Source organism: Chroicocephalus ridibundus, chromosome Z, assembly GCF_963924245.1.
Source record: "Chroicocephalus ridibundus chromosome Z, bChrRid1.1, whole genome shotgun sequence".
In the NCBI taxonomy this organism is placed as follows: Eukaryota; Metazoa; Chordata; class Aves; order Charadriiformes; family Laridae; genus Chroicocephalus; species Chroicocephalus ridibundus.
In genome coordinates, this window is record NC_086316.1 from 75,615,077 (window position 1) to 75,627,497 (window position 12,421).

The following is a 12,421-nucleotide window of genomic DNA, read 5'->3' on the forward strand; positions in this document are numbered from 1 at the left end:
TAACAGATGTCCATGCAGCTCCTGCTGATTTTTCCCGTACAGAGGAATAGCTAGTAATTATACGGAGAAAGTTAGAGGCAATTCCACGCAGTCCTGATCACGGGCAGAGAGCATCGCTGTTCCCTGCCTTCACTATGCAATCAAAGCTGTATTTAGAGTTTAGAAGAAAGAAAGTTAAACGTTTCTCTCCTGCCTTTATTCACCCTTTCTCCTCCTCTACTTCACGGATGTCTTCCTTTAACAAAACCATGCTGCAAGCATTCAGGAGCAGGGAACGCTTGGACTGCTGCTCTTTGTAGCTCTCTCATTCATCCAAGTGCATTGCCATATCTACCAGCAACACAGCATAAGCATGTAAAGTAAATCCTTGGTTCCTGACACGGTGTACTAATGTACATCCTGGCAGTTCAGTGGAGACTGAGTGTTCAGAAGTGCACGGGTGCCTAAAAACACAGATTGGCACACAGCGCCATTTACAAAGCACCAGTAGGTTAGCTCCCGACTTCTTCAGATCTCACCTTCTGGCACATCAGTTCTTTGCTGGTATCACTTTGATCCTGTTTCTTTGCTACCTGTGGTCAGAAACCTGCTCTTTAGGAAAACATTCACCATTTAGACCTTAATCACCTCAGGCAGTCCCACAAGCTATCATCCTTCACTTGGCTGCAGCAGCATAACACACTGCTAATGCTGCAGGAAGCTTTCCATTAGCATTTACTGAGCTACTGAAGCTTCTTTTTTACCATATCTTTCTCTGTTGTTTTTAAGAGACTACTCAATTCATATTCCTTACATTGCTCCCACGCCAGAGAGTGAGCCTTATCACCTCCTCACAGGTGGTGATAAGGCTCACCCGTAAAACATCACCATCTAAGTCTGGAGGAACCACAGTCCTTGCTTTTGGTCAAGCAAGACAGTTCTGTCAACACCAGTTCACCTGCCAGAGAGCACCTCAAAACAGAACCATGAATACTGGGGCACTTGGGCTTGTTGGCTGATAATAGGCTTTCTAACTAATGAGAAATAGCTTCCAATTTGCTACAGCATCATGATTTCACAAGACTGTGTCCAACAAGCTCTGCAGCTAGAAACTTTCCTCTTTGTTGATACAGGAGCCGGCACATTTCTAAAGATGCCTGCCCCACTTCTTGCTACATTTTTGTGAAGCTTGGTCTCACTGTGTGCACACATACATTGGTCCAGTCTCCCACAGCTGATCTCCCACGGCTTTTCCAAGAGGATGCAGAGAGAAGAAACACTCCATGACCTCATTGCAAGGAAGAAACTACCGAATGCTTTCAGGCCCATTTCAGAGTGCAAGTGACTGAAAACCAGGTTCCCTTTGTAGATGGCTCAGGAATTGTTTCTTCCTTTTATATCCATATTGTCCTGATGTTTGCAGTGGTGCCATTTTTATAAAGAACTAACTTTTACACTTCAAGCTATGAAATAAAGTGAAACTTCCAAGAAACATCACACCAAATTTTTAAGAAAAATTAAAAGAAATTGTAATTTTTTTTTCCATGAAGCTTTTCTTCCTGAAGCCAGTGGTTGCAGGAGCAGTGAAAGCAGCTGAGCTTGGTTCTGCTGGCTTGCTCTCTATCCCACTCTCTGCCTCCATCTCTTCTGCCACGTCTCCCTTTAGCCTTAACCCAACTCGGAACCACCGGTTCCCCACACACATCCCCTGCACTGTCAATACTCTGCACTGTCAATACTCTGGCCTCTTCCCATGCCCAGTGAGCAACCGGGCTGAGAGGAAGCACTCCAGCACACAAAGCTGTAGTTAATTCTGATCCACGCGCACAGTGGCATGCCCACACACATGCTAATTGGTATATTGGTGGCTAAACAGAACAGGCAACTGCTGAATTTACACTACAGTGCTTCCCACAATGAAGTTAGTAAATTGTATCCTTCTAATCTAGCTTCAACTTCCACCAAAAAAAAAAAAAAATGCAGAAAGTGACTCTTAGTTCCGAGGCGTCAGACCATCTGTAAAGGTTGGTCCAAATTGGCTCAGATGATGCTAGGGGGCTGGGACAGAGCATTGCATGTGCCTTTTATCCTACAAAAGTGGAGAGAAAGAAAAAGAAGTGTCTAAAAATGACAAGAACACCACTTTTGAGACAATGATTCATAGCTGGTGAGAGGTGGGATGCCAACATGACCTTATCACTTCACATGCCCATTTCACATAAACATGTTTCCTTAAATTATGTTGTTTTCTCCTATTTTCTGCCTGAAGAACAGGAGAGTCCAGAGGCTGCAAATGCAGCTAGAACTCCACTGCGCTTGGCAGCTCCCAGAAAGGGAGACAGTCTCCGGCTTGTGGAGCTGACAAGCTAATAAAGACAAAAAGCAACAAGTAGATGTAGTAAGTATAAACAATGGAAGTGAGGGAGCAAAGGCAGCTACAATATTTTGCAGATTTAAAAGTAGGTCAGTCAAGCCCAGAATTAAGTAGTTTCATTGTGTTTTGATATTTTTAAAAAAAGTTTATGGTTCAAAGAGTCTAGCGAGTATCTATATGGACATATTGTGTGAGCAGTTTCGTTTCTGCATCATGGCAGATGCAGCTCTTAAGAAGGGCCTGTGAAGTTTCACAGTCCAGTGTAGGGCACGTTTCATGCAATGGTGGACAAAAAAAAAGTGCAGAGCTGCTCACAGAAACAATGGGTGAGAATGCAGGAGGTGGGAAAATGCACAGGAGAGAACAGATCAGCAAGAGTTTAGGACCTGTGATCATTTTAGGAGGAAAGTTTTGCTTTTGAGGAGCAAAGCTTCAAAAAAGAGCAGAGCTATTTTCTGGAAAATCAGAAAGGAAGGAGCAGTTGTAGCAAACCAGTAAGAGAACGCCAGTAAAGAGTTATAACAACATACAGAGAGGGAGCAGAAAAAAAGTTGTCTATGGGAAACGGTCTGGCTGAAAAAGCAGGAAGATTTGCATGTGGTTCAAATGGAGCGTCTTGACATGGCAGGGTCCAGCTGGTGGCTCTGTTGTGGCCAACCTCAATGGGAAGAGAAGGCAGAAAACTTCTCAGGACACACTAATTTTTAAAAAATACCAAGTCTCCTCTATTAGGGAGAAAAGAAGGACAGTGGAGAAGACACCGAGGGCAAAATCAGAGTGGTAAGAAAACGCAGCTAAAATGCTTAGCAGCTCAGAAGTTAAGCACGACAGCACAATAATATGCCCTGAGATCCAGCTGTTGCTGTCTAAGAACAAAGAAATGAATTTTCTGTTCTTGCTAGCATGAAGCTCTTCTCTTAGGGGAACAAGTACAATCATTTTGCTGTTACCCAATGCTACGACACCAACTGACAAATTAATGGTGTGGCTCTCCTAACTACAAAGAGCAGATAAAGTGATTCTGAGCGTTACATCCTTAGCTACATTAACTCAGCTTCCCAACAGGCGCTTGCCACAAGGCATCAACTCCACATTCAAATTTAAATTTCACACTGGTAACCGAGCAGGGAAACAAGCGGGATTTTATCAGAGTGCCAGTTTCGGTATCTGCAATACCTGGAGAATAAGGAAAGCACGACAAACTGAATGGCCCCTGACATGCAGTGAAGGGAGGCTGAGGGTGACGTTTTTAAACACTGTGGTCTCAGAAGGGGAAGTCTAAAAATCAGCTTTGGAACAGTCACATATAACCACAGAGATAACTGAAAGATGCTGAGCTTGATAACAGTCTCAGCAGCTGGAAGGAAAATTGAGGAATCGAGTAGAGCTTTTGGGTGACAACCCAGTGGTTAGCTACGCAATAACACCATTCCCACAGGATTAACAGGAACGTATATCGTGTGGGGCTCTGCATGTCCTAGTAGAATATTGATTATCTGCTAGCAGGAGGCACTGCATTTATTTTAACTCAGTTACTCTTCTGCGGTGAGAGAGAATAAACAGGCCTCTTGCAAACTCTTCAGTGACAATGTAATCTGTTCCAGGCAATGATTTCACACCCACCATTCAAAGCTTCAGACACAGCTGTATTCAGACAATACAACACAGGGGATATTACTGTAAAATGAATGAGTCATTTTGTGCCTAGGCCAAGAAAAACAGCAATGTCCTGTCTGAATCCTGTAACTTCTAGTGCTCACGGTCATTAAAGACTGGGGAGCTTCCTGAATAAAAGGTACAGACTAGCAGCCCTCCAACTGAGCCCAGGGCTTTCACTTTATAATGGAAACTTTGTCCTGTGGTCAAGTTTATTCTCCTAAACACCATCTGCTATTGTTACCAGTTCAAATGGATGCTCAGCTTCAGCCTTTACAAAAAAAGATTCTAGGAAGCCAGTATTTTCTACTGACAGTCTAAAACACGTCTAAGTGGGGAATTAATGTCTTGTTCTAATTGCACTGAATATTGCAAAAATATCTTCCCTCTAATATTACTGGGCTGTTTCCTAAGGAAATGAGAGTTACACAGACTTGTTAGAAAGAAAGCTTCTATGTTCCAACAAATTTTGTGAAAAAATTATAGCTAGATGGAGAAGAGAAACCCACACCAGCTGCCATCCCTGGAAAGTCTGCAGCCACCCGGCTCTCATGTACCATCCAATACAGACAACTCAGAACCAACGGGAGGTAGGACACGTGCTGCCTCCTGATCAGCCAGAGTTAAGGGCAAGGGAAGAGAGCTGAGGGCACAGAGGAGAACTCTACAGGGCAAAGCAAGGGAGCTACCTATTAAGAATCCTCATCAGAGCTATAGGAAATGGACCTGGGATTACTGTAGAAGGGGGAAGGGATGTAAAGCAAGAGAAGAAGGCTTCCTTGCTCACTGAACAACAGTTCTGTATTGCAGCAATGGCTGGTGTCCCCCATCAGGCTTCTTCCTGCCAAGCACCATCCATATGTGGAGCCTTTGCATCAAGCCTGCAAAACTTTGAACTAAGCAGAAAGATCAACCCCTTATATTTTCATAGTCTTCAAACTCCAATGAAAGATACAAAAATCTCTCTATAACAACACATTTCATAAAGCAAAGAGATAATTTTCAGGAAGAAACAGGACCGGCAGTCACTTGCTCAGACAACATGAATATGCTTTAAGAACTGGTCATTAATCTAAGCAGATGCCTACAGTGACACAGGCTAGTAGTGACCTAAATAGCACTTTTAATGGAAACTTGAAGTGTTTTCAACATTGTCTTCTCTAAGATATGGTCCTAAATCTGGACTTCCAAATTGGGTCAAGCCTACCACAACATTTTTTTTCTGAAAATATATAGAAAAGGAACAACGTCTATTTAAGGAGAGGTATTTAAGTTAATATACTTTTCTATCCATCACTGTAAATAAGCACAGAAAGACTATTTGAAATAGGTTACTGCAGCCTTAAAAATTTTAAACCTTATTTAAGCTGTTTTTAATACACTTTACTGCATCTGTAGAAGGAATTGTATCACTCAGCTGTACATAGTCTGCCTCAATTCATGCCATGGATTACAATAACAATGCTGCAATTATAATGACTGATGCACACAGATTTCTGGCTCTATATCCAGCCTTTGAAAAGACACTGGAATTGTGATCGTTTAAAAAACACTGGGCACCTAATGAATACCAGCTACAAACAAGTCTGTCCAACAAGCCAAGCAGAAAAGGAACAGCAATTGCTAACCCACCCATTAGTTAGTGACATGACCTCTCTCTACTCACAAATCTAGTGAACAACATTTTGAACACCAAGCTGTTCATGTGCCTGTTGCAAGGTAGGTGTGCAATAACTACCAGCACACCACCTTTCTCCCACTGTAAGAAATCAACTTCATTCTAAGAAACAAACACACACAACCCAATCCTTTAAATTTGACTTTCTCTTGATTGTCCTGACAAAATCTTCTAAAAAAGCTTGGTATGTAATGGGTATTTTTGGCCTGCATATGTTGATTTAAATTTCCATTTGATTATGGGGTAGAAAATTTCAGAAATTTTAAGATTTGTAAGCCGAAAAAAAGATCTATAAATGCAAAAAAGGAAGATGGGTATGTAAAAATACAGTGCTGCATACACTTCTAAATGATCCTCTCCTCTTCCAGCATAAAGTGAGCTTTGACTTCTACTAATGAAATGACACATTGATTCCAGTACTGAATGCTCTCCTGCCATCGATCTGGACACCATGCTCATTTCCTCCATCTCCCCTTGCTATTCCAAGGCAATTAGAACAACGACCTAGACATAGGTAAGATAGAAAGTATCATCAACACTAATGCCCAAGAGCATATTATCTGCTGAATCACAGACATGGTGATAAAATCTAAACAGTTCACTGTTAAAACTGTGACATCTATCACGTTGTGCTATCTATCTTTAAACACAGTTGTTGAAGCTCCTAAAATTAGAAGGGAACACACTGCAAATACCATGGTAACTACTTGGCATGGTAAATCAAGGTCCCTAAGGCTCCCACACAGACTTACTGCTATTGTGACTAGAGTTATCCAAATGGCACCTAAGCATACTTACTACTTACCAAGCAGTAATGTTACCTTGGATTAAACTAAGAATAAAGCCAAGGGTTTACTTGCTCAAAATAGCGCCGAGATTTTTCTGACGTTAATGAGTAGCTCAAAACTACTTTAAAAATAATTTTGTTTGTACTGTGCGTTGTAAAGACAAAGCTGGGCTGATATAAGCCTGATTTTAAAACACGAATTTCAGTTTGCAGAGAGAGGTCCCTCTAAGCAGTTAAGTAAAAAACAGGGAAGAGAAAAAAGGAACAGGAGAGAAGGTACAAGGGAAGAGATTATACATTAAAGGAAACAGATGTCTGAGGTTGAAAGAGACCACCCAGAATCTTCAGAAAATGCTTGCTGGATTTCATGTCTCCATTTTGTTTTATAACATGTTCAATGATAAATTGAGGGCACTGTTTACTTATTCATTAAAAGCATGATAGAATAATACATTCTTCAGCCTTCTGAGAGTAGCTGATTTCTAAAGAATTGTGCCTCCAGCCTTTGCTTTCAGTTCAGACATGGATACATTGCTCATCTTGAAAGCAGATAATCCCTTGCGTTATTGTTACATTGATTTTCCAGAACTAAAAAGGGAGACTGCTAGTGTCACAGACTAGTGACAGACAACTAACTACCTTTAACCTTTGTTGGTCAAACACCAGTAGCAGGTCACAGGAAGTTTGCTTACTCTTAATATAAACTTTACTCTTTCATATTACAAAGGATTTTGAAAGTATGTCTATTAGCCAGGAACAAAAGTCGCTGAGTTCAAGATTTTCCGACTTCTTTAGCTTTCCCTACAAACATCAATATGAAAGTGTTCACAGAGCAGACAATTTATATATACACAAGACAGACAGATGAAATGGACAGGTGAGCACTATGTACATTGTTAAAGATATCAAGCCTCCAGACACAGACACACAACACTGAGTGGAAATGAAACGGTCATACATTACAGCTGGTGTGGGAACGCACACCGACAGAGAAGACATAGCTGTCAAAGCGCAGATTGGACAAATGGGCAAAATGGGTCTGAGAGTCCTTGTCAAAGCACTTACAAGTAAAACTTCTCTTCCCAAACAGGGTTCAGATTTCCAAAAATCGTTTTTGTCCTCTTCTTTGTTTTACCCACTTGAACAGTTACATATGGATCGCTGGACCCCGTCTTGTCTTTGGCCTGCAGGCCCTGAGCACACACCACTGGAAGGAAAAGAGAAGGGTTACCACCACCATGCAATAAGACAATGTGTCTGCACACCATGTGAACCAACAGCTCAGAATGGCCAGAGAAATAGGAATATCACTCATGAGAGCTTTTCTGATGAGCTTGTGGTGTACCACAGTGTTTGGGGTAGAAGTATCTCTACCTGCTATCTCTACATTAAGCAGAAAGAGACACAGGACAGAGAGCCCTTCCTTTCCATTCTTTGTAGCTTCACACCAATTCTCTATTACCTTAGGCTCCCAAACAAGTCCAAGAGAACTCATGCCTCCCTCACTCACCCGTGATCGTGATCTTTGCTGACCATTTTGAGGTGCCATCAAGCACACTCTGCTTCACTGTCTTCATCTGCTGAGCATGTGTCATTTTGCTCTCACAGAACACATCTCTGATCAAGTCAAAGATCTCTGGCTTGTTCCGCTCCCGGATTTTCATGCGATCCTTCATAGCCATGATGAAATTCTGGGTTCGATCTTCAGCTCCATGCTTTGAGCTCTTCTCCGCTGCTCCTGTGCACCAGAAAGTACATGATGCTCATCAGAAACAGACAAACACAAAGTCATGTTTCACTGAATCTGGACAGCAGGACCGAAGCCACAAGTTACTCTCCTCATGATGGCTCTTGCTATTGAGTTTTATAGTCAGAACTCCCCCCCCATTTCAACATACACACAAGAGAATCTGGACCACTCAGGGCTGGGAGAGGATAATGGAAGGGAGTGCCGAGACCCCTCTACGAGCTGGGACCAGGTTGTTCTCCTGACAACAGGCTTGAGTTCAATACCCCTGCAGCTGAGGAAGACCCAGAAATGAGGTTCTTACTTGTAACAGCATATATCATCATGCCCTCTCCTCTCATCACCTTGCTTTGAATAAATAAATCCCTGTTTGGGTGAGTGCTAAGAAGAGGACATAGGACCTGTATTACAAGCAGTATCTATGAGCTTGTCTCAGTGCTGCACCTCTGCACCACAGTGTTGTGGTTCAGCCCCAGCTGGCAACTAGGACCATGCAGACACTTAGAGAGTTCCTCCCTCTTCCCCCCTAAAAGGGCCCGGAGAAGAAGGAGAATAAGAGGGGAAAGGAAAGGGGGAAAAAAAACCCTGATGGGTTGAGATAAGGGCAGTTTAATAGAACAATAACAGAAAAAGGAAAACAATAACAACAATAATAATAATGGTAAAAGAACATACAAGATAAAGTAATACAACACAAGCCACTCTCACTACCTGGTGAACTGGTTGCCCAGCCTGCCCCTAGAAGTGATCCCTAGAAGTGACCCACCCCCCAGCCAACCCCCATTTATGTACCAAGCATGACAGCTATGGTATGTTCCATTGGCTGTTCCATCGTTCTGTCTATGCTCCCTCTCAGCTTCTATGGGAAGCCTGAAAAAGTCCTTGTCTAGTATAAACATTACCTACCAACAGCTAAAGCAATATACATTATTGACATTGCTTTCATACCAAATCTGAAACACAGCAACCACTGGAAAGAAAATTAACTCTATCCCAGCTGAAACCAGGAGACACAGAAGAGCAGATGGCCGACACAGTCAGCATTTCCTAGTGATGTGCGCCACAGGACTCCCCATTCACTGCACAATCTATGTCCTGTTCTTCTGCTGGGAACCACCCTGTTTGCATGTGGCATCAAGCTGAAGGCATCCGAAGTGCCTCTCTGGATCCCACTGTATTTTAGCTGTTTGTAAGGAGACAACTGAAATAATCCATTCTTAGAATTGCATAGGCATAGTATCTATAACAAATACCTACAAGGCAGCAAATCCGATAGTTAAAAACTTGGGCCATTATAAATATGGGGCAGTAGTACACTATCTAGTATTTGGAATCACAAGAGCTAGGCAGAAGGGTTTGTACTACACAGGTATTCAACTGTAACTGGAAAAAGGAGACCTCTGGTCACTTGCATACCTCTTCCAAAATTTAAAAGTTCATATAATTACACGATAAGAATGCTCCCACAACCATCTACTCCCTATTCAATTTTGACAGTCATGTTTGCTGTCAAAATTCCGCCACTATTATGTCGGATGTGAGGCATGCATTAATGAAAGCGCTGACATGAGCTAACAAGGGCAGAGAAACCAGGCTGTGAAATGCAAAGCAGGAACCCAAGATTGCACACAGTCTCTCTACATGCAGTCTGCAGTGATTTCAAGTTATGATCTTATATCAGATTAAGTTAAACCAGTACAAAAGTCCTGTGAACACATTCAATCATAGTATTTGTTTAGTTTAATATGCTTTTGCTTGTTTTCCCTTTCTGGGATAGTTTAATTAAAGTAAGTTTTGTTAGTTTAATATGCTTTTGCTTGGTTTTTTTTTTTTTTTCTGGGATAGTTTAATTAAAGTAAGCTTTTTCCTAGAAAAATAATCTTCATCCCGGTATTCACCAAATATTAAATTACCCTAAAAATATGCATTAAAGCAGATGCAAGTGTGTGCAAGGGGAGCCATCAATCACAAAGATATATAAAACTGTTTTCTTGTGGAACAAGTGGGCAAATATGGTATCTAGAGCACCTTTAATATAAGGCATTACACTTTTGCATATGAAACAGTTTCAGCAGGTAGTGACCAAATACGAATAAAGTTCTATGAATACACATGCATAAAGGACCCCCAGCAGTACAACGCAACAGGCAACCTTGTTAGCAGGCTCAACAGGGTGCCCAGTGACTAACGCTGCCTGAAGACATACGCTTCCAGAGCCTTCGATCTTACACCTTTCACCGTTACTAAATTCACTTCAATAAAGAAACAAAACTCAATTATAACTTCCACTATCCAAACCATAAAGAAAAAAAACACAGCTGGGAACAGACTGTGACTGCTGAAGTTTCAGAAGTTCATTAAGGACACTGCATACCAAGGCATGCTATCAAAGACCTGGGTATAAAACAAGCCATAACTCTGCATTACCTGATAATTATTTTTTTCATTTTATTTGCTAGAGGCTTGATGTTCAGTATTTCGTTTAGTACAATAAAATGTATCTGCCTCAGAGTTCCCTATTGTTGGCTTAAGATGAAATGAAATCAAAATACTGGAATTAATCATGCAGTCCCCGCTGTCTCTACTCACAGGTGATGAAGAACTAGCACCACCCAAAGTGATGTCTTGTATCAGGCAATCATCCAGCTGTAGACCCAACATTTATTAAAGGAATATGAAACCAAAATGATACCAGGGGCTATGCTTTGAACTTCAGATAAGAAGAGAACAGAACTAGGTCTTCTGAGGATGGAGGTGGACTCTATGCAGTATATGCAGAGCTACAGAAAATTATTGGGAAACTGGGAAAGGCCAAGATGAATAATTTGCCTTTCCTAGATGGAATTCTGAAATCTGTCATGATCCAATGAAACCCAACCCTGCCCTGACCCTTCTAACTTTAAGGATATTAAGAAGGAAATTCATACATTAGGAGTTCATGTTATGCCTAAGCAGTGTGCTCTATTTTAGACCATTTTCTACAAAAATTACTAGCCAGGCAGCTTGCAAATATAAACATTTCACTGTTCAACACCGAGACAGGGCAAGAGTTATCGCAGTTCTGGAGTGGCATGGTCTGCATCATTGCCTTAATGCAAGCATTCCAGGAGCATCAAATGATGCTTTAGAATGCAAACTTGCACAAATGGAAGAATTCTAGTTAAAAACATGTGTAACATCCCCACCACCTCCAAAGACCTTGCATAGTGGGGCCTCTGCAAGGCTAGCAGCAGTACAGGGTATCCTGGGTTGCAGGATGTGCAAGCTATGTCACATAGACACCAAGAGAGCCCTCTCTTTTGTCACCTCTAAGGCTTGGCTCTGCTTCCTGACTTTCAGACAACCCCCACACCTCCATCCATGCTACTCCCCTGCTCTGCCCGGGTAATTTTCCCAGGTAAGAAGGCTCCATCATTCCTTCCCTGGGAAAGGTCTCTCTCTTCCTGCAGAAGCTGCACCTGAACTGCAGTGCAAAAGCCAGAATCAGACAGACACCTTATTTAACAATATGGCTCTGACTTCACAACACACTCTTTCTTAATTTTAACACCCACTTTTTGGTACAAAACCACCAGAGTTTCCAACATAATCATCATGGGACTAATTGCCTGTAATGTATGTGATATAAACCCAAAGCATTTCACTATACTGGATGTCAGAGGGTACTTTTCCTGCTATTGGACCTGGATAGTATTTATTTAGTTGCAAAAAGAAGGTTTTGTCCAGTGGATCAGCTTTTCAAGTAGTCCTATAAATGGCAATAGACACAGGAACATACAAGTACTGTGCACAGTATCATACAAATGGTACTGGGCTTTTCTTCTCTCTTCCTCTCTAGGACTGAATTATGAGTCAATTTATGACTGGAAACAGAAAGCAAATATGCCTATATTGGGAATTGTATTGATACAGCTATTAGTAAACCACCAGTGCTGTTATCCTATGCTTTAACAGGAAAAAGTCAAGAAAGCAACACTGGCAGGATAGAAGACAGCTGTTCAGTAGGCGGATAATGCTTAGAAATTATATATTCCTGAAACTTAAAATAGATATTGAAGATTCAAATAAAGGTATCCTTCTTCCTTCTGGGCAAATATTTTCCTACATAGGATTCTGGAAGCAAACAAGTGCTTATCACCATGGTGCCTAATCATCATTCAACCCAGAAGCCAAGATGATTATGACAAGAGTGACTTAATC

The 12,421-nt window shown here is 41.6% G+C and overlaps 1 protein-coding gene across 1 annotated transcript in view; it reads right to left on the reverse strand.

Moving 5' to 3' along the window:
• UNC13B (unc-13 homolog B) overlaps nt 1-12,421 on the reverse strand; it is a 216,744-nt gene that overhangs the window by 64,930 nt on the left and 139,393 nt on the right. The window contains exons 15-16 of the mRNA XM_063319831.1: nt 7,985-8,212; nt 7,540-7,681 (exon numbers count right to left, since the gene is read on the reverse strand). Coding sequence (XP_063175901.1) covers nt 7,540-7,681; nt 7,985-8,212 — 370 coding nt within the window. The remainder of the gene's footprint in view (nt 1-7,539; nt 7,682-7,984; nt 8,213-12,421) is intronic.